This window comes from Capsella rubella, unplaced genomic scaffold (assembly GCF_000375325.1).
Source record: "Capsella rubella cultivar Monte Gargano unplaced genomic scaffold, Caprub1_0 scaffold_2, whole genome shotgun sequence".
NCBI classification, from domain to species: domain Eukaryota; kingdom Viridiplantae; phylum Streptophyta; class Magnoliopsida; order Brassicales; family Brassicaceae; genus Capsella; species Capsella rubella.
The window spans coordinates 10,868,420-10,893,287 of NW_006238922.1; the positions used below are offsets into that span (position 1 = coordinate 10,868,420).

Here is a 24,868-nt window from a genome sequence, read left to right on the forward strand (position 1 = left end):
CATAAACATATAATAATATTTAGAAATTTCGAGGTTTTGTTTGTTTTGTGGCAGCCGCGGAGTGTAGCATTATTCCTCGACAGACAGAGGTTGCTTGCTTTTGACCTTGGTCCATTTTCGCATCGTTATTATATTAGAGAGCAAATATTAATCACGTGTATTCTCTTCTTTTCTTTCTTTTATATTAGTATATATACTTGAAATCGCAAGAATTAAACTCAAGAATTACTTAAGTCCCTTGTTACTAATAATAAAACACCAAGTCTTGTTCGGTTTTACTACGTATGCACACGTACAACTACAAGTGCCAAAATAATCTTCATTACACGTCTCATACACATTTTCAACGCCCACCTTAATTTCAAACTACTTCTAGTTTTTATATAATGGAAAAGTTAGAGAAAATCATAATCTAAATTAGACTGGCTAGATATTTAGGCTAGATATTTAATTCCACTAACTTCAGAAAAATGATATTTATAATCGACAAAAAAGTTGACAATAAAAATAAATTACAACAAAATGGGTCAAAAACAACTTAAGGTTTTGTAAAATGTTTTTAAGTAAAAACTCCTCTCAAGCGTGTTCTATATATTTTCCAAACACATAAAATCAAGAACTGCAACTGTTGAGACAATGACGGAGCACAACGACAAGAAGAACCAGAAGAAAACATTTGGTTGGTTTCTTCTCTATAAGAGAGCTTGGATGTCTATCTCCACGAAAGAGCATGGATCAGTTATGTCAAAGTTGTTCAAAACCTGTTCGAAACAAATAAAAATACAGAAAACGATCTGAAACATATAATAATCTGCAAACTTTCTGAATCGAACAAGGATAGATATAGGATTGTACCTGTGGATGCACGATCCCAAAGTTACCAATTTGTTTCCCTCGCACAACGATGCTAGCTTGCCTGCCTGGTAGAAACTCAGGCTCCTGTTGCAGAACGCAATAGAGAGAGATTGGGATTTTGAGTGAGTCGCTTATAAGAGAGACTATTAGATGGTCGAGGATTGAATGGAGAGCTTACTTGAGAGAGCTTTATATAGTATCCGGTATTGTCATTGACTGGTACAAATGGTATTGCCATCACTTCCATGATTCTATCGACTAGGCCATGGATAAGCTGAATCCAAAATTGTACAGCGAAAGCATATCAATTGATGACGTTTCATAAACTTGAGAAAGATAGGATATAATATAACGAAGATATTTTTGTCAACAAAGGAAATCCATACCTCAAATCCAGAAGTAGCACCACAATGTAGTGCAGCAAGATGGCGACGATTGGATGCACCAACGTCTTTGCTCTCATCCAACATGGCCACATCACTGATTTCATAAATCTTTGAACCAAAAGGAAAGAGTTTTGTCATTATAGCGCCACTTAAATCTCAATCTAGCTAATCAGTCACCAGAGATATGGGTTTACCTTAATTGGTTTAGGGTGGTCTTTGTTTGATCCAACAGTCTTCAATATTCCTGGCATGAGAGTCCTCCTCATGGCCTAATACCACATATAATGAAACAGTTTTTCGCAATTAGCAAAGCACTAACAGTTGAGAAGCTTACAAAGAGATAAGCATAGGACTCAAAGAGGAACCTCAAAGTCAGCAGACCGCGGGTTCTCAATTATTACGGCTGAGTTATCATCCTCTCTGTTTAGCAAAGCAAAGTTTTCCTTGCGGGAGCATAGTATCCAAGTTACCACCTCGGTGTACACATTCATCGCAATCTAAAATTCAGAAATATTTAGAGAACCTTTGTGAAAAAGAGAAACAAATGCTAAAAAGTTAACTTCACGTAAACCACAGATCACTGTGAGCTGATGGAAAAGCAAAATGGAGCATACCTCTATTCTGAGAAGATCAGTGAGCTCATTCAAAGGCAGTGGTTTTATCGAAGCAGGCGATCTTGTTGGGATGTTATTGAAACCATAGGCAATGGCTACATCCTGGTGAATATAAATAAACATTAAGTTATATAGAGAATCAAATAATGGCAGCAACACAGAATGGTTTGGATTGTGAAATATACCTCCATAACATCACAAGGATGGAGAACGTCACTCCTGCTGGGAGGTACATGCACTTTTATGGCACATTGGTTATCACTAGGTTCTGTTGGCTCAGCATGTAGCTGCATTCGGGTCAGCAGACTTGTAACCTGAAAGATATGAAGCCCATTTCACAGAAAAAATAATGATTAACAGCATTGCTGAGTAGAATTTAGAGACTTGTAACTGAAGGAAAACACACAGCAGAGAAGAATGCAAAGCCGGTCATAAAAATTCTAAGCTAAGAAAGTACAAGTCTGTTTTGTATTTTGCAGCAGATGCATAAAGATTTTAATGAACAAATTAGCTAGACAGAAGGAGATCTCCTTATAGAAATACCAAGGTTTACTTGCACTGCAGCCTCTAAAATGGACATCTCAAGAAAGAAACTGAGTGGTTTATTCATAACAAGTTGACAGAAGTGATGTATTTATTACCTGCTCCACCTCCAAAGACACTCCAATTGAGTCCGTAATATAAGAGAGAGGAACTTCCATATCATAGACAGCTAAATCTGGATAGATGTATGACTTCCCGTCGTCATATGTAACTTCAACAGGCTCAATCTCAAATTTTCTCTCACAATACTCTGAAAATGTTGTAACCTGGAACACGTTGAATGATTAGTTAGATATTGATGAGTTAAGCACAATAGTTCTGATCTCTTTATAACATACCATTGTATTCAGAACAATCTTGGCCTTGGTCAAATCAGTAGCTGTACATTCAATGAAGACATTCTTTGTCTGCAGGGTAATTGCAGAATGTGCACCATTGATAATAGGTGGGAACGACAACACAGTTCTGCAAAATGAACTTTCATTATGTTTCACTACATAATTCATTTATGATAAGAAACTTATTGTGATTGGTCAAGAAAATAATTACTGTATTATAGATTCATAGACATCTGTACTTCATCAGCTTTAGAAGTTAATTTTATAAGTACTAGGAAGAAACAATTACCTTTTGCTGTCGTACAATACAGGGAAGACTGGTGAATTCTCGATTATGTGTAGAAACTTTTTTAGCTTCATATCTGACTGCAAACAAAAGTAAAGACAATCATTTCAGTATATTTTCGTAGATTGTTTGCTTCATAAAAGTTATAATTAGGGAAAAGCAGCAAATGTCATAACACAATGACCAGAAAGTAAAAGCTAAACTATTTACCTTGTAAAATTCCATTAGTTTGTCAGCCCTGTAGCTCTTTGTCTGCGACCAAGAATAGTATTAGGTACATACAAGAAACAAACCTGTACTAAATTGTTATTATGAAGAAAAAAAAAACAGAAATGGTACCAGAAGTTAAAAAAGACAAAATGCTATAACCATTATCATTATAACAGAGGAGAAAGAATGATTAAGAATTTGACCAAGAAACGCAAGGCACATGAAACAACTTTAAAGTCAGAGATACTAGTTGATGAACCCATAAGGTTATTGACTTACTTGCTTCAAAGGTACAAAGTTTATATCCGTTGGCGGCAAAGCCTGAAAAAAGGAAAGACCATATTGTCAATGGCTCACAGAAAAAGCTCAACTAAAAGAATGTGTCTACATAAACTAAAAGAAACAGTGTATGAACGTTTGATGAGCATTTCTAGTTACGAGAAGTACAAAAATAAGAGCAGATACAAGAAACAAACAGGTAGAGGAGCACTAGAGAGGCAAAAACAAGAATAGGAAAGATGATAACAAACAATTACCTCGTATGTGAATGGGCCCTGCAATGTGTCAAGGTCATGAGTTCCAATGGCAACCAGGGATCTTCGCCTGAAAAATGTAGCTAAGATAAATGAACATAACACCATTTGAAGAAAATGGAACCTTGGAAATCAGTGGAAGCCAATATTGAATCACAAAATGCAAGTCACACAATGATGATGGTAGCTAGTAACTGAAATGATACAAGAGAGACCAAAAGGATCCTATGACTAACCGGCAAATATTCTGATGCAGCTTATCCTGAAGATCGATGAAGCTGTTGTAACGAGCCTCATCGAAGGTTACACCTCTCAAAACAGCACATACAATAAATGGTCGAATCCTTGATGTCTACAAAAGAAGAAAATGATAACTAGATAGATAAACTTCCAATCAGAAAGGAAGCAAAATCAGAAGGGGGGTAGCGAAAATAAATGTTACAAACCTCTGGTTTAACTTTCATTTGAAGGATCTTGTCTTTGGTAATATCAGCAAGGGTATACGTAGGTATCTCCTGTTTCTTGTTGAAAACGCGAAGAGCTTGCGCAAGGCCTTCGAGGCAAAGCAAATCATACCTGCACAGATTAAGATACAAAATACCATAATTATCTTGTTCTTCTTCACAACAATATCATCAAATCCCTAATTATCTAATACTTATTCAACAACTATCATCACTATCACAGGCAAAAACATGTCAGAAACCAATTTATCAAAGGTATAAACAATTTGAGACGAAACCAACATAGCTGAAGAGTAAACAAAAAATGAACCTGTTGGCAGGAATTTCAATCTTGTAGATGATTTCTTCATCATCATCAGCTTCTTCGTCAATATGCTTTTCCTTCCTGATAATTGCCTTCTCAGTAGTCTAAGTCAATTGATAATCGATACCAAAAAAAAAAAAAAAAAAGTTAATCAGGATCAAAATCAAAACCACAAAAAGGTTCAGAAAGGAGAAAAAGGTACCACTCAGACACTGACAGACTCACCACATCATCAAGCTCGATACCAAAACGGAAACACAGATCCTCGAAATCTTCCTGAGCTATAAAAAAAAAAAAGATGAGAGGAAGAGTAAGAAGATGAGGAATCAGAGAAAGAGAAGAAGTGGATTGAATGAAAGGAATTACTGTAGGATTCGCCAAGAGCAGCGAAGAGACGGTCTCTGCCAATACTGACGGTAGGCATTCTCCAATTCTTCGAGAACCGTATATCAAACTGAGGAGAGTAAACGCGAGTCCTTGAGTGTGTGTGTGTGTGTGTGCGTGCAGATTCAGGGACTAGGGTTTCTCAAACCAAGTCGAAGATTCATATATATATTTTTTCTACCGTTATTATTAAATTATCTTTTTCCTTTTTTTTTTTCCTCTTTTTCCTTTTTTCTTCCTTTTTTCCGAATAATATCAATTTCATTTGTGTTTTTTTTTTATTGTCAAGAGGAACAGACACGTTATAAAAGGAGAAAATTGTGGGGAATGCCATGTATAGTACCAAATCTTCTATAAAATGCCATTTTTCATAATTCCTTTCAAAACATGCCATAGATCCAATGTAAAAAGACCATGTTACCCTTTTCCTTTCCTTTCATTATCTCTCTCTTCTTCATCTTTTTTTTTTCTTTTTCCAACAAAAAATAGTTCTAGTATAACAGATCCGACGGACAAATCCGGGAGAAAAATCCGGCGGACAAACTCCGGCGGAGCATAGCCACTTCCGGTGCCTCTCAGCAATGAAATTTCTAAAACCTAATTTTTCTCTTTTTCAATAATTATCTCTTTTTTCTTCTTCATCTTCTTTTTCTTCTTCCAATAACAAGCTATTCCGGCGGACGAGATCTAGCAGACGAATTCCGGCGGACCAGATCCAGCAGATGAAATTCGGCGGACTAGATCCAGTGGATTAATTCTGACGGACTAGATCCAGCGAACTAATTCTGACAGACCAGATCCATCGGACTAATTCCGGCGGACCAGTTCCAATTGACCAGAACTCCGGCGGACGAATTTCGACTAGAACTCCGGCGGACGAGTTTCGACCAGAACTCCGGCGGACGAGTTCCGGCAGACCATAGTCAGTTCTGGTGAACTATAACGAGTTCTCGCAGACCAGATTCGACGGACAAGATTCATTTCTCTATAGATGGACAACATTCGACGAACCAATTTTGGTGGACTAGACTCGAAATAGTTATGTCGGACAAGATCTAGTGGACCAGATCTTGTGGACAAGATTTTTTTTTTATTTTGATTTTGTTTTTTTCAAAACATTTGCTTGAGGGCAAAATCGTCCATACTAAACTCTTTGTGGCAGGATTTGAAAGGAGCTTTAAAAAATGGCACTTAGAGAAGATTGAGTTTCAAAACTGGCATAGAAGACAAAATTCCCTTATAAAAGTCGTAGTACCCCCAAACTAAAAACTAGTTGAGCTCTGTAACATAAATTAAATTAAATTAATTTCATATTAATTAAATAAATAAATTAGAGAAAAGAAAAACCTCTGCCAAAATTTTGTCTCTCTGTGTTTCCTCTTTTAGTTTAATGGACAAAAAACAGAAAACATGGAAATGCAGAAAGTTATATAACATCATCAAAACTTGGAGATAAACCCAATCGAAAACGAAAAATGATGGCTTTTTTTTTTTTTTATATATAGACAATTCTCACAACAAAGAAATAAACAGCAAATCTGCTCAAGAGTGTGTGTGCACTCCTGGAAGGAAGAACTTGCAAGGTCTTGTGCTCCAGTAAAAAACTACTACTTCCGAGATATAGAATCAACAACATGATTAAGGGACTACGGTACATCTGCAGAACCAGACAAGAAATCAACACAAGACAGCAACAACATAACATCTCTATTTATATCATCTTATCTAGATGCCGAAAACAAACCTTGTTGTCTCTCAAGTAGACATTGCCAATAATATTTACATCTGGAGAAACCTGCAACCACATGGAACATTATATTAAAAAACACATTGCTTCAAATCTTAAGTCCATAAATTTTAAGTAAGAGATGTTTTTAATTTTTTTTGTTAAACCTCTAGAGCTCGCAGCTGAATTGACCTGAGAGACCTTTCTTTCTATGAGACTAGCTGTATTTCGAATGCTATCTGAATACGTGACTCCCGTTTTGTTGAAGCCGGAGATTTTCTATAAGGGACTGGTAGTATGACTTGAATCCCCGGATATCATTCCCCTGGAATACCCCCACAGTGCAAAGAGAAACTATGTTTAAGCACAAGATGACAGGATTTTCACCTACCTAGTTTGAGGAAGTAAAACAAACCTGCAACTTCTGGCAATACTGCTCCGCCAAATCTTGTGGCATATGTACTAATGGAAAAGTTTTCGACATAAGATGCATGAGAAACGCATTACCAAATTTTTCATACATCACTTTCTGAACAGTGATGATTTCCCCGAACAAGGCGTGCTGTGTCAAATCATGCAGATGCATAAGGATATATGAAATTCAGTCAGTCGTGGAAAGAGAATTGAAGTTTCTTATGCTTACAGTAGTTGCATCACTGAAATCGAAAGATTTATCTAGTACACTATGCAAACAGCAATTTGTTGCAAAAGTATCGATCATGAAATTCTGAAAACCTGGAACCTGAAAGCAAATGTTTTTTGGTTATGACATTTTGTAGTTATTCCATATAGAAAAGACATTTAATAATAATAATTTAGCAAGCATACCTTCTCCTCGTTATATGGTTTGGCACACCAATCTTTAACAAGCTTGATAAATATTTGTACGCATGCCTATTTTTATGGCAAAGAATAAAAATAGAGGGTAAAAGTAAGCGTTAAAGATCATCAAACGTATATGCAACAGAAGGGAAAGTGTTACAAACCTTACGTACGGTAATATCCTTATGATTACAACAAGAGTATAAAAGTAGATGCATCATATGATTTAGGTATTCCCTACTTTTCGGCGTAAGAAATACAGAAGAAAGATCGTGTGTGGCTATCACATGAAGAAATGTATACAATGTCCTTTGAAGCTCTATCAGTTCCCTCATTTCCTACACAGAAAAAAGGATATATGATGGATATATAAAGGGTGCTACGATTGATGTAAAAAAAAAAACAAGGGTGCTACGATATTAACAATTCTCAAGTTATGGTTGCGAAATTGCCACGAAATCATGTGTGGAGATAATAAGATTGAGCTAAAAAGAAATCAAACAAAAAATGGTACCTCAGTAACAGCCCCCGGGCGTGAGGGGATTCCATCTCTTGGAATTACATTGAAAATCCTTCCAGCAACCACGGGATATACTTCTTCCAGTATTTCACAGAGAGCGCTGTTGAACTTGCAGATAAGCTGATTGAGTAACACCAGGAAACCAACCACATCCTTCGGCTGCAACAATATACATACACGGTAAGAATTTTTGTTCAAGAAGTTAAATTAGTGTGCTCAAGACCAATGCACAAAACGAAGTATCTTGATCGGTACATATTATTCTCAGAAAGGCGGTGAATCGTAGGAGTTCAACTAAATATCAATTTGAGGAAATGAAAGTAGTTGAGTATTGAATTATATAAGGTGAGCTTTGAAATTTCCGCTATACCTCACTGTCAGCAAGTAGGTGTTCCAAAGCCTTGGGAAGATAAGGGAACACAGAGGATCCAAGAGTATCAACCATACGGTGTATGAATGATGTCACCTGCAGCGAAAAGGAAAAGCTAATCACTGAACTGTGATTTAGCTTAATAGAAAGGAGTGTGGAACACAACTGATTACAATATGTCTACTTATTAACATACAGCTAAACTCATACCTTACTCCGTAAAGGCTCGACCTTTGGAAATTCAGTTAGAACCCTTAGAAGCACATCTAGTGTCTACATTGGAGAAGGTTACCAATTGTTAGAAAAGAGAGAGCAGTTTCAATTAGTACAGTGAATTATACAGCCGACAGTTGAAGTTGCAATAAGTACTAAAACATTGAAAAACAGGTCGCAAAGCAATACATGATTACTAAGAGGAAAAAGAACCATCTGTACAAACCTGCTTAAACATGAGACCAATTCCAGGACGACTCGCAGTGACAAGACGTTCACTGAAGCCCTGAATTTCAAGTAAAAGTGTAAGAATAAGCCCAAAAGATGGCGGAATTTTAAGATGTCGATTAGGACAAACTAGAATAACAGAGCACAAACCTTGCTAAGAGCATTAATTGCCACAATAGCAAACTGGATATTTGCAATTTTCACAGGAAAGTCTTCTGAATTTGCAACTCTTGCTTGCACAAGTCCTGCCTCAATCTAGTACCACCATATCATATGGAAAGAGTGTGAGTACACCTGACCATAAACAATGCCAAAATTTTCATGAAACTCGAAATGGTAGAAATGAAAAACCTGTTGACAGAGAGGGGTAAGCAGTAAAGACAGATAATCTGCCTGCTTTTCAGCTGGGACATCCTCTAACCCTATGATTAAGCCAATAGCCTACAGAAAAGCACATTATGAGTTAGAGATTTTATTTTAAGGTGCTGAAACAAATTTCCAAGCCAAAAGTACATAGATGAAACAGCAGATTTAAGGGGTAGTCATAACCTCAAAAATGTGACTGCCATCTTCAGTTCCTGAAAGTCCTCTTGAAGCAAAGTTCATTGTGGTCAACTGGGACAATGTATCTTGAACGCTCTGATAGTTAAAAAATATATATATATATGGTTAGACAAAAAATAAACGAACGAATACATCTGATTTGCAGAAATGGAAACTGTCTTTCATCAAACAAGCTGTAGACAAGAGAAAATCAATCCTTACCTGCAGGATCTCGTCAATGAAAGGTACAAGCTTTGATTTTAACAATTTCACGACTCTCATGAACAAGTAACATGCTCTACGGCTCACATAAACATTCTGGTGATGCAAACCCCTATCATCAAGGAAAGCACCAAGAACATTGGGAATGTGCTGGGAATTTTCCTGAATGAACTTCATGTATCGTGTTATGATTTCTAAGTATACAAGTGCAACTAGTCTATGAGAATGACAGGGGAACGGTGTGGTCAAGAGCATCGGAATTAGTTCACTCAAACACCCAGATCCTGATTTCATGGCCTCCTCGGTCATAGACTCTCCAAATGAATACAAAAGCGAAAGCGCAGCTTCCACTTCTTCGACATTTCTCTCAGATGAGGATTTAACAGCATTTGCTAGTGAGTTACGAATGAAATGCTGAGTAACTTCAGGAGCAACACGGCCCACTGCACGTAATAAGACAAAGAGATCTTTTCTAAACTCGGACATTCTATCTTCCTCTTCCAATCCAACTTTATCCAGTGAATTAAGGTTATTACGATACATAGGATCATAGCAAATCTGAATTCTTATCACTTCAAGAATCTGTGTAATGTGGAGCAGCTGTTTCTCCTTTAATGCAGGGAGGGTTCTCAGAGCGGAAAGGTAACCCTGGAGAAACTGGACGATGCTAAAAGTAGAATCTACCTCACAGTTCTGCATGACATAAAAAACTGATGGCAGAACTTCGTTCAGAAAATCCATAGAGAGTGCCTTGGTTTCCTCTGAGTTCAACCGCTTATGGCATTCTAGAACCTCAACAGCATAGCCAGTAAGCAAAGCAGATATTGCTGATACCAATTCTGAATCAACATCTCCGGATACTAAACCAAAAACACGACTTATTTGAAGGGTCTGCAAAAGGGACAGTTTTGATGGCGGATCCATCCGCTTAGAAACCATGGCTAAGACACACCCAGCTGCTGCACCACGGACTTGATCAGACAATCCGTCAGACAAAATCAATTCAAAGAGTAACGGAACAAATACACCATTTGCAACCAATGTAATGTCAATCCAAGAGACAAATCTTCTCATGCAATCTAACACAGTGGCAGAAAGATCAGGATCGGAATTCCAGTACAAAGATACAATTTCATACCATGCTCTAACAATCTGAGGGACACATTGTTGCCTCATAGCATCCTTGACACGAGCAGCCACAGATGTCTCTTCTGGTGTCCGGGGGTAATCCAAGCTAATCAACTCATCATCCAACGAATTCAAAACCCGACAAAACATGTCGATGAAAACTGCCCCTTTGCTCAGGTGAGGCATAAAATCAAGAAACACCGAAGGCCAAATCAAAGGGTACTCAAAATAGATCAGAGTAACCAAAACCTGTGCAAGCTTGTTCTTTACAAATGGCGGGCCTTCCACAACTCTTACAGCATTCTCATTATCAATAACCTCCAAACACGCCATGGAAAACACTGATTTCCTCACATAAGTCTTCTCGTCGGAGCTCATGGATACATATTTAACACTCAGAACATCCTGCAGCGTCTGCAAGCACCAGAACTGAACTTGGACAACCTTGGAAAACCACAACTTCTCAATACAGATACTACATATAGATGGAGTCTCTTTGATTTGCTGACAATAAGAAACAGCCTGAGACTTTAACGCCGAATCAGTAGAGTCAAAGCTAATTACTATTGCCTTTTCAAGGTCATCCATTGTGTTAACCCCACCAAAAAAAACCCCAAAAACCGAGATTCAAAATCCAGTCCTGCTTATTTGCATACAAGTCAAAACAATGGCTCAAATTAGTATCGTCAGCTAGCTTATCCTTCACCACCGTTCTCTTCCCGTATCAGATTTTGATGCGAAGAAGAAGACGAAGACGAAAAAACGAAACTTTGAGTGGGTTTCGCGTGAGGGCTTACCAGAAGTAAGGATCTTGGGGATTGTGCGATAAAAAAAGATCGAATTTTTGAGAGTGAGCTGTAGTAGGAAAGGCAATTTGAAACCCTAGTTTGAGCTGCTCTTCTTCGAATTCAAGGTTTCTTTAGGAAATCTATATAAATAAATAAAAATTATGAGTTTATTGAAAATTTCCTCTTGTGAAGATTTTTAATCATATACGAAGAAATTTGTAAGACTTGGAGAGAGAGAAGAAGACTATAGCGTAGTAAGGGTTTTTATACACTAATTTTAATTTATTTGGTTCTAGGCCTGCAGAAACTTTTATTATTGGAGTGTATTTGCAATTAAAGGATATATCTTAGGAAATACTGTAGTAAATTGTTTTTATTGCCACCATAAATAAACTTTTAATTTGAAGTTAAACCGATTTTAACATGATACATGACTATTATAACCAGATCGATTCAAGAAATAAGGTCCATGGGCTTTTTGTATTTGTATGAACCAAATTGATTCCCTTTGAAAGAGCAATACCTTTTGGAAGTATAAAACCATTTTTAAGCTTATAACAATTTATAAATTAATTTAATTTTGGTAATTTAAAACCATTAAGAGAAAACAGCACAAAGAGTTTTACATTAATTGGTATATCTCATGGAACAATGTTAAAAAAATGCTAGGATGGTGAACAAGTAATTAAAGTATAAACCATGCACTCCATAATGTAAAAACATGACAACTGGAACATAAAATTAACAGGAAGATTACATTTAATCAGAAACATATGTATTGGACTCTAATGTATTGATGTATATTGTATATATAATATGTTCTAGCTAATTACACCACTCTAATTGCCACTCTAATTGTATCAAACTCAATAATGAAATTTCAAAATAGAGTTGAATTCTCCTCAATCCGGATATTAAACAATGCCTATATTTTCTTCATCCATAAATTCACCACAAAACTTTTTGTGGTAGATATTGACTCTGACGTATATTTTTTAAAAAAATCTTCTAGAATCATGTTTAATGGTATTCAAAGACAATCATAAATCTTCAGATATATCATAGTTCATGTTACCTTCATTGAGCTCTTAAAAAGGAAACTTTCCAAGTAGTCTATGACCAACCCTTCCATGCACATTCTCCAAAGTCAGAGGCAAAAAGCTAACCCTCAAAAATCCATCTTTGTTTAGTATTTGTGGTGTTATTGATCGCATAATATTCAACTTCAATTCCTGCCGATTTGGTGAAAAACATAAACAAACCTAGCAAGCAGAAATTGTCCAAGTCGTCTAACATTTGCGCTTGCTAGAAATATATATGAGCAATGTAGCCCTTTTTATATCAGCTTAAAGATTATGTCAAAAAAAAAACATTCCAAAACAAAAACTAGCTAGCAAGCAAAAATATACAGTACATACAGTAGGTTGAAATTAGCTTTATATGCTTCGCGGATCTATACAAACAGATAAAATACATATGATGATGATTCCCAATCTCGGCAAGTGTAGTCATTCTCTCAAATACACATTTCAATTAAACCTAGCTACAACTCTATTCGTTCTAACTGATTTGATTCAACTAAAACTAAACCTCAAACAACCTTTTTAATTACCTCCTTTTAATTTTCATTGTGTGTCAAAGTTTTTACATCAAACCAAAAAAACCTTTCGTTTACTTCCAATTTAATAACTCGCCCGTCTCGAAAAAGAAATTACCAACACTAGAGAATTTTTATCACTGACGTTGTAATCGTGCTTATTCTATAGAAAAAAAAAAGTGAATCAAAACCTTATAATGCATAATTCTTTTATAAAAAAGAATCTCATAGTGAGCCATGTGTATCTCGGTCCATATATAATGAAATAAATCGAAAAGATGTGAGGGGAAAGAGGGGCACAATACTCTATAGAGAAGTCAGATGCAAGTGCCGGCCGGAAAAAGAATGTGTAAAAGAGAGAGAGAGAGAAACCTCCTCTCCTTTTCCTTTTCATGCTACGACAAAACTTCACCGCCACTTGTTTTGTCTTTATAATTTCTCCTTCACATTTTCCTCTTTTCTTTAATACAAGTTTCCTTGCATATAGCTAAATTAATATCAATGCTTTCACATGTATAAGACTACAAAACCATATAAAAACACGAAACCCTAAATATTGTGGTAGAGAGAGAGAGAGAAGATGAACAAATGGTTGGGGTTTCCTTTGACACCTCATTTGAGAATCTGCGATAGAGAAGAAGAAACTGACGAAGAAGAACTTAGACACGACGGTTCCGATGGTTCTCTCTTCTTCGCCGATCCTCTCACACATCATCCTTCTGGTATACATATACATAAATATATATCACATATATGTTGTTTGTTGGCTTGGCCTCACTTGATATTTTTCTTTTATTATTATTTTGTGTAGTTGGGAGATATAATATTAATCATGATCACCATCATCATCATGAAGAGGAAGTGCCAAACTCTCATCAAACCGAGTATCCTATGAATCATAACCAAACCAATATCGATTACACCACTGTGATTAACGGATTATACCCACCAGGTTACTTTTTCCAAGAACAAACCGTAGTTACACCACAATACCCGAACCTAAGCAATGATTATAGAGATTTTGAGAGGGTCGGTTCGGTCTCGGATTCCAAATCTTGGTTAAGGCAAGGAACTCCAACATTTCCACTCTCGAGTAGTTACGTTACTGAAGAGGGTGGTACGAGCAGTAACATTAGTCATATGAGCAAAGAAGAGAGTACTGGTTTAAACACCAATGGCTCGACGCTGTCACTGGCGTTGAGCCAAGGCGCTTGTTCTGATTTGATTAACTGCTCGAATGTATCTATGCCGCCGGTTAAGGTAGATGAGAAGCGGAAGAGATTGGATGGTAAATCGCAGGTGGTGAAGGAACCGGTTCCTCGGAAGTCGGTTGATAGTTTCGGACAAAGAACTTCGCAGTATCGTGGAGTTACAAGGTGCGTACGTTATGTTGTTATTAAATAGAAGATATGTAGATGACTCAAACTTACACGTAATATATAAAAGTGTGAATGCTACAATTATGCATGTATATATGTCATTTTATTTTTGTAGTTATAATGTACTTATGTAGTCGACACATATATAAGCGTATTTGTTGTGCGTGTAAACAGGCATAGATGGACAGGGAGGTATGAAGCTCACTTATGGGATAATAGCTGTAAGAAAGAGGGACAGACAAGGAAAGGAAGACAAGGTTATATATTTTAAAGAAAAACAAATACATAAAATCATTCATTTTCTGATTCAAATAATATGTTATGCATCAATAAGGTTTACTAACAATTCTTTAATTCGTTTCTTTTGCAATTTCGAATTCCCATTCTTGATCAATCAATCACAGTGTATCTTGGTAAGCCAGAATTTTATTTCCACAACCTCTTCTGCATTGGATCCCTTTTGTCGAATTCGTGTTGCCCTAGTTGTGGTCTCTTTTATATATTATCTTATGATAAAAAAAACAAGTATTTAATAGCAAAATAATATATATATATATATATATATATATATATATATATATACTTTATTATAACAGGAGGGTATGATGATGAGGGGAAAGCAGCGAGGGCTTACGATTTAGCGGCTCTGAAGTATTGGGGTCCTACCACTCACTTAAATTTCCCTGTGAGTTTGATCTCAATCGATCTGGTCCCTAGCTAGCCTATCTCCCACTTCTAACTTCTTTATGTTTTTTTTATATATATGTATTGTACATGCAACATATATAATAATAACAGATTTATTACTTATTTTGGATATTTAATGTCATTATTCTACTGCTTTTGATGGAACTACTGTATATATTATTAGTTAGAGCTGCTTGTAATTAATATCAGCGTTTAGTTCTGATCCTCTTTTATTTCAGGTGAGTAATTACGAAAAGGAGATCGAGGAACTCAATAACATGAATAGGCAAGAATTTGTTGCCATGTTGAGGAGGTAGCTCTCAATCTAAACATCACTCTCTTTGAGAGAAAACTAGTTGATTTATATAACGATAATTATAGCTTTCCTATATTACATACTTAATTAACCAAACTCTTTGTTATAAAATTCCCATATTATAGGAATAGCAGTGGGTTTTCAAGGGGAGCTTCTGTTTACAGAGGAGTTACAAGGTTTGATTTGGACATATATATAGCTTGTAAAAAAAAATTAACTATGAGCATTAAAGAACATGTAAAATTTAACCATATATATATGATCACCGATGTATAACGCATGCAGGCATCATCAGCATGGAAGATGGCAAGCTAGAATTGGAAGAGTTGCTGGAAACAAGGACTTGTACCTTGGCACATTTAGTATGATCCATGCACTTTCTCTATATGGTTCAATAACATTTGATATTGTATACATTATATATAGTTTGTCCTAACTTTGATGAAGGCACGCAAGAAGAAGCAGCGGAGGCGTACGATATCGCGGCAATTAAATTCAGAGGCTTAAACGCTGTAACCAATTTCGATATAAACAGATATGACGTGAAGAGGATATGTTCCAGCTCTGCCATTGCCAACAGCGACCAGGCCAAACGTGATTCCACCACCGGCCAGTGACAACAACCACCGTGAAACTTTCTCGCCGGGGAGACTATTCCCACTGTTGGTTTGACGAACCTATGAGTTTGAAATAGTAGAAATAAGTTTCGTCGAGTACTCTCGTTATACTAAACGCGCGTTACTAAGTTAATTAGATATACAACATTATTTAGCAAATTAGGTTATCAAAATCCAGGATTACTAGCTATTTATGATATACTTTGATTTAAATGTCATTATTTTCGGCATGAATTAAAAATGAAAATTGTTTGGTTTGAATCGATACTCCATATAGAATCAATTGAACAGTTAATGCATCAATTATTTATGCTCCATAAATAACAAAAGTGTTACAGAATTAGTGGATGCATTAACTGGCGTACGTGGTCGATCGTACTTTTAAGAAATATAGCGTTACAAAGTGAAAACTTTAAACTTACTAAAATTATAATCGAAGTCGATTGAAGCTGTCCAAGCCTTTGATTTTGAACACGTACGAAGCTAGTCAATTATATTAAGAAGCGTAGGGGATAATATCAAACACGTATCAAGCTAGTTAATTACATAAATATTTATTGCCGCACCTTAACTTATAATCGAGTACTCCGTCAAAGCCTTAATTAAGCCTTCGTATAATGGTACTATATATAAAATATATTGTTGGATACAATTACACATATACGCATATGTACAATACGTACATTGCATGCATATACATATACATATACATATACAAAACATATATATATATACATGTATGATGTATACCGTATACTAACAATATATATTAGTAATATTGTGCACATACGACCATAATAAGAAAATAAGAAAATGCAAAAATGTCCAGAAAAAGGAAAGTAGCTAAATTAAAAGAAAATCCTAATTCCTCATATGCGACGCATGCAATTTGGGCCACATGAATACATCATTATTCGAGTGTAGCTAGTAGTTTATACAAATACCGTCTCTGTGTATGTTGTATTTTGTACGTTGAGAGTGAGTACAGTGTATCAAATTGCTTTAAATATATTGTTGATGATGACGAAGATGTGTGTCAATGTAAGCTTTATTAACTCGGCTCCATACCTCACAGATCAATGATTTCATCAGAATCCTCTTTACGTGTGTCTCTTCCACCCCTCCCAGCCTCAGCACATACATAATTCCCTCCATTATTACACAATATTCTTGTATTGTCATTTAAAACTACTATAGAATCTTCAACTATTTTATTAGGATTTCATATACAATCTCATTCATCATATCTGTTGGGTTCTCTAACCCAAACTAATTTTCCATTAGTATAATATTGTCCGCTATAACTATATCATAGATACAGAAAAGAAAAAATTTGTTTATCTGAAAATATAATCACACATTTCTCATAGACTCATAGTGCAATGCAAACATATACAGTATACATATTGTCTAACCATAATGAACACATTTTAATATAATGTTAATTCGCTAATCCAAATAATAATAATACATCATCACATCTGAGATAATATATGATGGGCCTAATTTGATAAAATAATATAATATTAAAAGGAAGAGATCCAAAACGGCCCACCGGATCTTTCAAAATAAATAAATAATAGTTATATCAAAACTTGCATCATCATCATCACTCAAGTCTTCTTCTTCGTTCGTTCCAGCTCGCTTAAATCTATACTATCAAAACGTAAATAGTATACACCAGGAACAAACACGATCTACGTTACACTGTTCTTTCAGATTCACTTCTCTTTCTTCTCAATATTCGATTCAGTTTAAGCTTCTCATTCAACTCGAGAACCCTTCAATTTCAGATTTTGAAACTCAAATCCCAATTTCGAGATTATTACTCCAACTCTCACTTTGTTCTCCTACTGTCAATTTCTATCAATGGAACCGCCATTACAAAGTTTGGTTCTTTTTCTGTTTTGCTTCGTCTTCTTCTACTTCATCTCTGCTTCTATCTGCGTTGACACACAATCACTAGATCCTTCCATCACTCCTCCTCCGTCTCCTATATCCTTAATTACACCGCCTCCTCCAGTAAGTGTCGTCGAGAGTAACAAGGCGATTCACGAGAAGCATCATCACCGGAAGAAAAAATGGAGAGAGAGAAGAAAGTCAAGGAACCATCACCTTCGTCATCATCATCCACCGCCTCCTCGGAGGAAGCAGAAGGGGATGAACACGGGGAAGATGGTGGGGCTTTTCTTCGCCGGTGTAGCTGCAGCGTTGCAAGTTTTTGTTGCTGCTTTCTTGCTTTTCAAAAGAAGACAGCTTCTCCGGAAGATCAATGATGTACACTAAAAAGTTCAAAACTCTACAACAACGAGATTCTAAAGCTCATTAAGTCATTTCTTGAAAAGAGCATTGCGGGTTGGAGTTAAGTCATCTCAATTTTGGTCCTTTTTTAATCTGTAAATTTATTGTCTTTTGGCTGCAACTCAAAGTTGTTGTTTAGAATGTCTAAGTATTGTAGTTGTTCTGTTTTAATCTGGAACCTGTCGTTTCAATGCAGAGTTGATAAAGTTTCTCAGAATTGATGATACATTTTTGGAAAATTTGTCAGAAATAACAAGAACTGACATTGTGTTCTTAATTCCCAGCTGTGTAGATCTAAGTCATGATGTCTCCTTTTTGTATGGTTCTAATGTCAAACATATCTTATAAGAATAATTGCAGAGGACCGATCTAAACTTTATGGATTTGGGACCACTGAACCCATGTGAGAGTCTGGTCCTTAAAGTTAGCATAATTTTGTTTCTTTTCCTATATTGGAAGGTTCACTCAGGTCAATGGTTAAGTTTAGAGCTAATGTTATGAGCAGTGTGACCAACTCAGGATTTTATATGATAAAAAAAGAAGAAGCTCACATACAATGTAATTACGTTGACAGGTTTTGAAGAATTACAAGGAACACAAAACAGAGATGACAAGAATCCATCAAAGAGAAAAAGAAGAAGAACATGTGTTGTTGTTTTAGTCAAGGAGTTCCAAGTCTCTTTTAACCAGTTCCTCCAAGAACACCCTTGAGCTTCTTGACTGTAGCAGCGTCAAGGAAAGTAGTACCCACGACGAGGTCAGTGGGAAGATTGTTAGCAAAGAGTGCGAAATCAAGAATCTGCAGACCAGGGTTAGCGCTGCTGAAAGTGACAAAGGCTGCAGCAGGAGTTTTTCCTTGGTTGATTTGGAAATGAAGTAAGCCCTGTGGGAAAACCATGACCTGTCCCGGTTTAAGCGTCTGCAGGTAGACAGCGTTTGCAGAGGAGACAAACCCAGCAGTAATGGAGCCATCAAGGACAAAGAGAACCTCAGAGGCACCAGGGTGAGTGTGCATTGGGATCACACCTTTTGGAGCTAGGTCAAGTCTAGCCGTAGAGAGGCCTAGACCGTTCAGAGCTGGGAACTGACCAACGAAACCGGGAGTGACGGCAGCGCTGATGATGTTTGTAGTGTTTCCAGGAGTGCCTAAGCCTGAGAAGACGAAGTCACTAGCTTTGACATGCATGGGACGAATGCACTGGTAACCCGCAGGGGTTTCAGCACGTTTCAGGTTTGCGACACAGAAGTCTTGAACAGAGGCATTGGATAGAGCAAAGAGGAGAGATAAGAGGAAGATAATACGCATCATTTTGAATGGTTGGTTTAGGAACAACTCTCTTCTTTTCTTTTTTCTCTACTCCTCTCTCACTTCTTTCCTCTGTGTTTATATAGAGAAGTTGGTGGATAAACTGTGTGGTGAACATTGGAAAGACGGAGATAAGCTTTTGGAAACCATTATGAACGTCCAAGAACAAGGACCACTCTTAGAAACAAACAAAATGCCTCTTTTCTTTGCCTGCCTGTTCTGCATCATTGGTCATCTTAATGATGATGTTGACATTGATATTAATTACGGATGAAGAAACTTCCCGGTTTTTTAATTTCTTATGGAAGAAACCGGTCGAATCTGACTGCGGCGTCCAGGATTTTGAGAAGAACAGTGAGTAGACAAAGTAAAAAGACATCAAGCGTATTGCAGAATTAACTTGTCTCTCAAGTAAGTAGAAGAGAGCAAATCAAGTCCATGAGAAGATAAGACACTCGTTTACTTGGGGGTAGTTGGAGTAATGAGCCAATTGCCAAAGATTTTGTCACAAGTTGGGTTAAGCTGATGTAGAGAATACGAGGAGGAGATGTGGATACGTATGTGTTGTAATGTAATGTGGACCAATGGCACATGTGGTGAACCATTAAAAGACACTATTTGACAGCCAGAAGAAGCTTAACAAAGATGTTGACAAAAACAAAACAAAAAAGAAAAAGCTCAAGAAAGATTCTTAGAATGATTCTTCTTTTTCTTGGCTATATGTGTGGACTAACACAATGTGTGCAGTGCAGACTACAGAGTACTATGGGCCTTAATTTAAAACAAATAGGGCTTTGGCCCATAAGTGACGTTTTGGCGGGAAAGATTGTGCAATTGAATTTTACAGGGTGAAACCACTCGATATAATCGGACCGGAATAAACCGGGAGAGAATTTAAAACGGCTCTGTTTTCTAATTTTGACCAAAACTAATTCTCTCTGTCTCTAACAGACAGACACACATGCAGAAGAAACACAACCATTTTTTTTTTTTTTGTGAGAAGATCATCATCAAACCAACTCTAATGGCGTCAATGAGACTCGTGTTTCATATGCTCCGTCGCTCCGTCTCCATCGCGATAACTCTCTTAAAGAGTCTAATTTGGTGTATATTCGACAATGTCGATTACCCGATACTGATCAAGCTCGCCGATACATTCTTATCTTTATATTTCCTAGTCTTCTGCGACCTCCGACCAATCACCGTCGATCTAAACGATGGAGAAACCACATTACATTTCTGGATCTCCGGCCACCGGAAAATCAACCGGCCTAACCTCGTCATGCTACACGGTTACGGAGGGAACTCGAAATGGCAGTTTATTCATCAGGTCTCAGATCTATCGAAATCGTTTAATCTGTTCATCCCCGATCTCGTTTTCTTCGGGAAATCGTACTCGAGAAACACCGACCGGAGCGTCGAGTTTCAGGCGAGGAGTATCGTCGGAGGTTTGAAGAGGCTGGGTTGTGGTGGTGGTGATGGAGGAGAGTTTTCGGTTTACTCGATCAGTTACGGAGGGTTCGTAGCGTACCGGATCGCGAAAATTTGGCCGGAGATGATCGAGAGGTTGGTGATTGTGAGTAGTGGCGTTGGGTTTACGCAACAGCAAAAGATGACGGAGATGAAAAAACACGGCGGAGATGTATCGGAGATTCTTGTTCCGAGGAGCCCGAGAGATCTAAGGTTGTTAGTTAGGGTTTCCATGAATACAGGTCTCAGGTTTCTTGACTGGGTTCCAGATTTCATCCTCTCCCAATTCATCGCTGTAAGCTCTGCCTCTTTACTCGTTTTTGTTTTGTGTATTTATGATTCTGCCCCCTAAATTATCTTTGTTTAAAAATTAAACCAGAAGTTATAAAATTGCAGAAAAGCCCTTAATGTTCCAGTTTTTTCTCAGGTGATGTATGAGACAAATCGACAAGAACTTGTTGATCTAGCTAAGAATTTGCTGGAGAGAGAAGAAGAGAAAGAGTTCTTTGCAATACCACAGGTAGCTAATCAACTTTTTGATCAAATAAAACAGTTTGTTTAGCTGAATAATACTTAATAATAGAATTATTTATATTGGTGTTAAATATTCAGAAAACGTTGATCGTTTGGGGTGATAAGGATCAGGTGTTTCCTTTGGAGCATGGACGTCGTCTGCATAGGTAACTAGTTTAACACTGTGATGATAACAAATTAATTCGTAGGGATCTCTCACTATATTAAGTCTGTTAATTATAAGTTAACTTAGTAATATGATTATGTGATCTTTTTGTCACAAACAGGAATTTGCCAAACTCAAGTTTAGAGGTGTTGAAGGAAATTGGACACGGTGTGAACATAGAAGCACCAACTACTCTTAACAATTTGATTCTCTCGTTTGTTTTAGCTGTCCCCTAACTTTTGTAAACTAAATTTACATAACAAATATATTCATAAAATAATATGATCAACAAAATTTTCAACTGAATGGGGAAGTAGCAGTCAAAGGCTGAGAGATTACGTGCATTAACATAACATCCCAACAAAACTGCATAGTCTAATCATAATGCTTTGGGGTTTGGGGGTAGTGAACTTGTATTCCAAGTTATTGTGCATAGTCCAGAAATTGATATTGTTGGTTTGCCCCCAAAAAGAAAAAAAGACAAGATATTGACAAAGGAGTCGAGCGTTACATACACTGGAGACATTGGTGGCGTTTGCATTTTCTTAGGTAAGAACGAAGAGTTTTGCGTGAACGCGAGCATGGGCACCCGGGCCTTATAAACCAAAGTACTCTATTTACTTCATCGACCACCATCATATGCTTATCGCTATGACATAACGGCCCACACTCTTCATGAAACTCGCAGGGCAATCCAAATAAATACTCGTTAGTGTGAATTAAAAGGTGTTTAAATCCAATCTAATAAAACTTTGAATAATAATTTAAAGATTTTAATTATCCATACTCTATATGTTAATTTATCTGACCCATATTAGAAAAAGATCCTTTATAATATACTAGTAAGTTTAATATATAAAAGGAGTAAAGAATAAAAACAAAAAGTTACGGGTCGGGTCAAAATAAAATCGCTCCAGATGTCTGACAGTGGCACAACTTTAACCTCCATAACTCTGCATATTACAGATGCAGAGTGAAGTAAGTACAAAAATAAAAAAATCTTTATTATTTTTTTCCAAAAGGATTGTTTATATTATAAAGAGAAAAAAAAAAGATAAGAACATTTATATATATTCCCCTCAAATCTCTCTCTGTCTCAAACTGTTTGTCTAGAGACGACAAGTAGATTCCTTTTCTTTCTTTTTTTCTTTGCTTTCCAATAATTGTCATATTATTTTCTCGAGAAGAAGAAAATATATATTTTAGATTCTTGTTTTTTTCCCGAGAAAAATAAATCTCGATTTCCTCCTCTCTGTCTGTGGTCACCTCTTCACGGAGTTTGTTTTTTTTTTTTTTAATTTCCAAAGGTAAGAAATCGAATTTTAGAGCAGAAAAAATCTAACTTTGGTTATTATTCTTTGTATGTAATCAAGCTTTTAGGAAAAAAAAATCTTGCTTTACTTTTTTTGTGTTCATAGATATGATTCTTTTGGTTTCTGGGTCTTATAAATTTACAGAATTTTTATGAATCTTATGGAATCGGTTTCTACTTTTGTTGAGATTATCTCACTATATAGGTGTAAGGCTACTTATAGAACAGATACTACTTACTTCTCCTTTTTTTTTTTTTTAATCTATATATAGATCTCCTTTTCCCTGAAAACGTGTTTGATGTTTTGTCCGAAATTGAGGTTTCTTGATATTGAAATGTAACTGAAAAATATATAGATTTTTTTTTTTCTTTTTTTTTGTATCTTTTGCTTTGTGTGATGTGAGATGAAGAGCTTATAGACAAGGTCAACGGAAGAAGAAATAAACACTTGTTAAATGTGAGTTTTTTTTTTTTATATTGCCTAATATTAAAAGGTATGCCTTTTGTTGTCTGTAGATTTGAACAAGAGCAATCAAGATTTGAGCTTGATGGAATCAAGAATGGAAGGAGATGTGTATTCTGGATTTGGAGAGAGATACCAGATGGACGGTAAGGTGTTGCAGAATTTTCAGAAGAGCTTTGTTCAAGTTCAAGACATTCTTGATCAGAACAGGCTTTTGATCAACGAGATCAATCAGAACCACGTGTCCAAACAAGCCGATCACTTGGGTAGAAATGTTGGTTTGATAAGAGAGCTCAATAACAACATCAGAACTGTGGCTAGTCTCTATGGAAATCTCTCTCATTCTTTCGCCAGATCGGTCGATGCTTCATCCGAAGGGGAATCTACTGGGACACTTAAATCTGATGGCAAGGCCAACAACCAGAAGAGGTTTAGATCCGGGTAACAAACATAACAACGACAAAATACCAATCTTGATTATGTAGATTCAAAAGCTAATTTGATTGTGGATTAAGGACTGATGACAATGATGTTGTTGTCCAAGAGTATGACATTAATATTGTGTGTTTTCTTAAGTGTCTTCAACAGTTTTGCTTCTGTAATCTCTGTTGAATTGTTATCTACATAATGTTTATGTCTTTGATTCTGAGATGATAAAAAGATGTTTTTCTTTTCTTTTTAGAATTGACATATCTCTGAAATTCAAGTTCTGCCACCAACTGATGCATTTATGACAAGTTAATAATTAGACCTTTAATTTGGACTAATGTAATTTCTCTAATCATCTTTATGCACTTCAAAAGGGTTATCACAAATGATGTAGTGTGTAAACCATCTTTATGGTGTAGAAACTCAAAATTTAGCAATGTTCATATGAACCCTTATTAGCTTGAAATAAAGGAAGTAAGATTGATACTCAAAATCAAAGCAACAAAAAGAAAAACATGAAAGTCTGATGTAGCAAAAGAAGATGATTATCCTCGTTGCCTTTGTGGCTTGCATGATCCTTAAAGTCAAAAAAGACAAGAGAGACTTGTAGTTTTAACTTTAGTTAGGTACCTTTTTATTATTCCTTATCTTTTTCTCTATTTTTACACAAGTTTCAAGTTGTTTTACAACACAAAGCTTCTTTCCCCCTTTCTTTATTTGTTTCATTGGCTTTTGGACAAAAGAATCCAGCCAACTTTTTTGGTTCACTTCACCTTTAATATAATCAATTTCTTGGCTCACATCCATTTTCCTATCAATTCTCTTTTGGATATTT

At 36.3% G+C, this 24,868-nt stretch overlaps 7 protein-coding genes across 9 annotated transcripts; 4 read left to right on the forward strand and 3 right to left on the reverse strand.

The window, feature by feature from the left end:
• Positions 1 to 492: 492 nt before the first annotated feature.
• On the reverse strand, positions 493 to 5,058 carry LOC17895643 (phenylalanine--tRNA ligase beta subunit, cytoplasmic). The gene is made up of 19 exons (XM_006301988.2): positions 4,900 to 5,058; positions 4,759 to 4,814; positions 4,540 to 4,637; positions 4,212 to 4,341; positions 4,002 to 4,117; positions 3,769 to 3,835; positions 3,512 to 3,553; positions 3,233 to 3,274; positions 3,026 to 3,102; positions 2,737 to 2,863; positions 2,497 to 2,664; positions 2,041 to 2,169; positions 1,856 to 1,957; positions 1,607 to 1,738; positions 1,436 to 1,510; positions 1,242 to 1,349; positions 1,034 to 1,129; positions 856 to 939; positions 493 to 761 (listed from the first exon to the last, which is right to left on the reverse strand). The coding sequence occupies exons 1-19, from the start codon at positions 4,955 to 4,957 to the stop codon at positions 693 to 695; spliced, it is 1,776 nt and encodes a 591-aa protein (XP_006302050.1). The 5' UTR covers positions 4,958 to 5,058; the 3' UTR covers positions 493 to 692.
• A 1,151-nt stretch (positions 5,059 to 6,209) lies between these two features.
• On the reverse strand, positions 6,210 to 11,614 carry LOC17895413 (exportin-T). The gene is made up of 16 exons (XM_006300615.2): positions 11,487 to 11,614; positions 9,562 to 11,329; positions 9,346 to 9,435; positions 9,148 to 9,237; positions 8,947 to 9,051; positions 8,795 to 8,854; positions 8,566 to 8,628; positions 8,356 to 8,451; positions 7,980 to 8,144; positions 7,630 to 7,803; positions 7,472 to 7,537; positions 7,287 to 7,385; positions 7,059 to 7,205; positions 6,811 to 6,968; positions 6,662 to 6,712; positions 6,210 to 6,574 (listed from the first exon to the last, which is right to left on the reverse strand). Exons 2-14 carry the CDS (start codon positions 11,275 to 11,277, stop codon positions 6,879 to 6,881), a joined length of 2,961 nt encoding a protein of 986 aa, XP_006300677.1. The 5' UTR covers positions 11,278 to 11,329; positions 11,487 to 11,614; the 3' UTR covers positions 6,210 to 6,574; positions 6,662 to 6,712; positions 6,811 to 6,878.
• A 1,999-nt stretch (positions 11,615 to 13,613) lies between these two features.
• Positions 13,614 to 16,340, forward strand: LOC17896059 (AP2-like ethylene-responsive transcription factor AIL1). Its single transcript, XM_023788016.1, has 9 exons — positions 13,614 to 13,796; positions 13,886 to 14,450; positions 14,628 to 14,710; positions 14,858 to 14,866; positions 15,050 to 15,138; positions 15,380 to 15,453; positions 15,582 to 15,632; positions 15,742 to 15,818; positions 15,904 to 16,340. Exons 1-9 carry the CDS (start codon positions 13,655 to 13,657, stop codon positions 16,071 to 16,073), a joined length of 1,260 nt encoding a protein of 419 aa, XP_023643784.1. The 5' UTR covers positions 13,614 to 13,654; the 3' UTR covers positions 16,074 to 16,340.
• A 1,387-nt stretch (positions 16,341 to 17,727) lies between these two features.
• On the forward strand, positions 17,728 to 18,652 carry LOC17895646. The gene has a single exon (XM_006302914.2). The coding sequence runs from the start codon at positions 17,943 to 17,945 to the stop codon at positions 18,357 to 18,359; it is 417 nt and encodes a 138-aa protein (XP_006302976.1). The 5' UTR covers positions 17,728 to 17,942; the 3' UTR covers positions 18,360 to 18,652.
• Positions 18,653 to 18,874: 222 nt separating this feature from the next.
• LOC17894584 (germin-like protein subfamily 3 member 1) lies at positions 18,875 to 19,741 on the reverse strand. Its single transcript, XM_006302760.2, has one exon. It carries the CDS (start codon positions 19,681 to 19,683, stop codon positions 19,057 to 19,059), a length of 627 nt encoding a protein of 208 aa, XP_006302822.1. The 5' UTR covers positions 19,684 to 19,741; the 3' UTR covers positions 18,875 to 19,056.
• Positions 19,742 to 20,674: 933 nt separating this feature from the next.
• On the forward strand, positions 20,675 to 22,065 carry LOC17895472 (2-hydroxy-6-oxononadienedioate/2-hydroxy-6-oxononatrienedioate hydrolase). The gene is made up of 4 exons (XM_006300856.2): positions 20,675 to 21,445; positions 21,578 to 21,670; positions 21,763 to 21,830; positions 21,951 to 22,065. The coding sequence occupies exons 1-4, from the start codon at positions 20,705 to 20,707 to the stop codon at positions 22,063 to 22,065; spliced, it is 1,017 nt and encodes a 338-aa protein (XP_006300918.1). The 5' UTR covers positions 20,675 to 20,704.
• Positions 22,066 to 22,972: 907 nt separating this feature from the next.
• Positions 22,973 to 24,285, forward strand: LOC17895629 (protein ELF4-LIKE 2). Of its 3 annotated transcripts, none has more exons than XM_023787765.1 (2): positions 22,973 to 23,136; positions 23,658 to 24,285. In XM_023787765.1, the coding sequence occupies exon 2, from the start codon at positions 23,690 to 23,692 to the stop codon at positions 24,047 to 24,049; it is 360 nt and encodes a 119-aa protein (XP_023643533.1). In that variant the 5' UTR covers positions 22,973 to 23,136; positions 23,658 to 23,689; the 3' UTR covers positions 24,050 to 24,285. The 3 variants fall into 3 exon arrangements, with proteins under 3 accessions (XP_023643533.1, XP_006302969.1, XP_023643534.1); XM_006302907.2 differs by lacking the exon at positions 22,973 to 23,136 and adding an exon at positions 23,159 to 23,348; XM_023787766.1 differs by lacking the exon at positions 22,973 to 23,136 and adding an exon at positions 23,380 to 23,565.
• Positions 24,286 to 24,868: the final 583 nt, after the last annotated feature.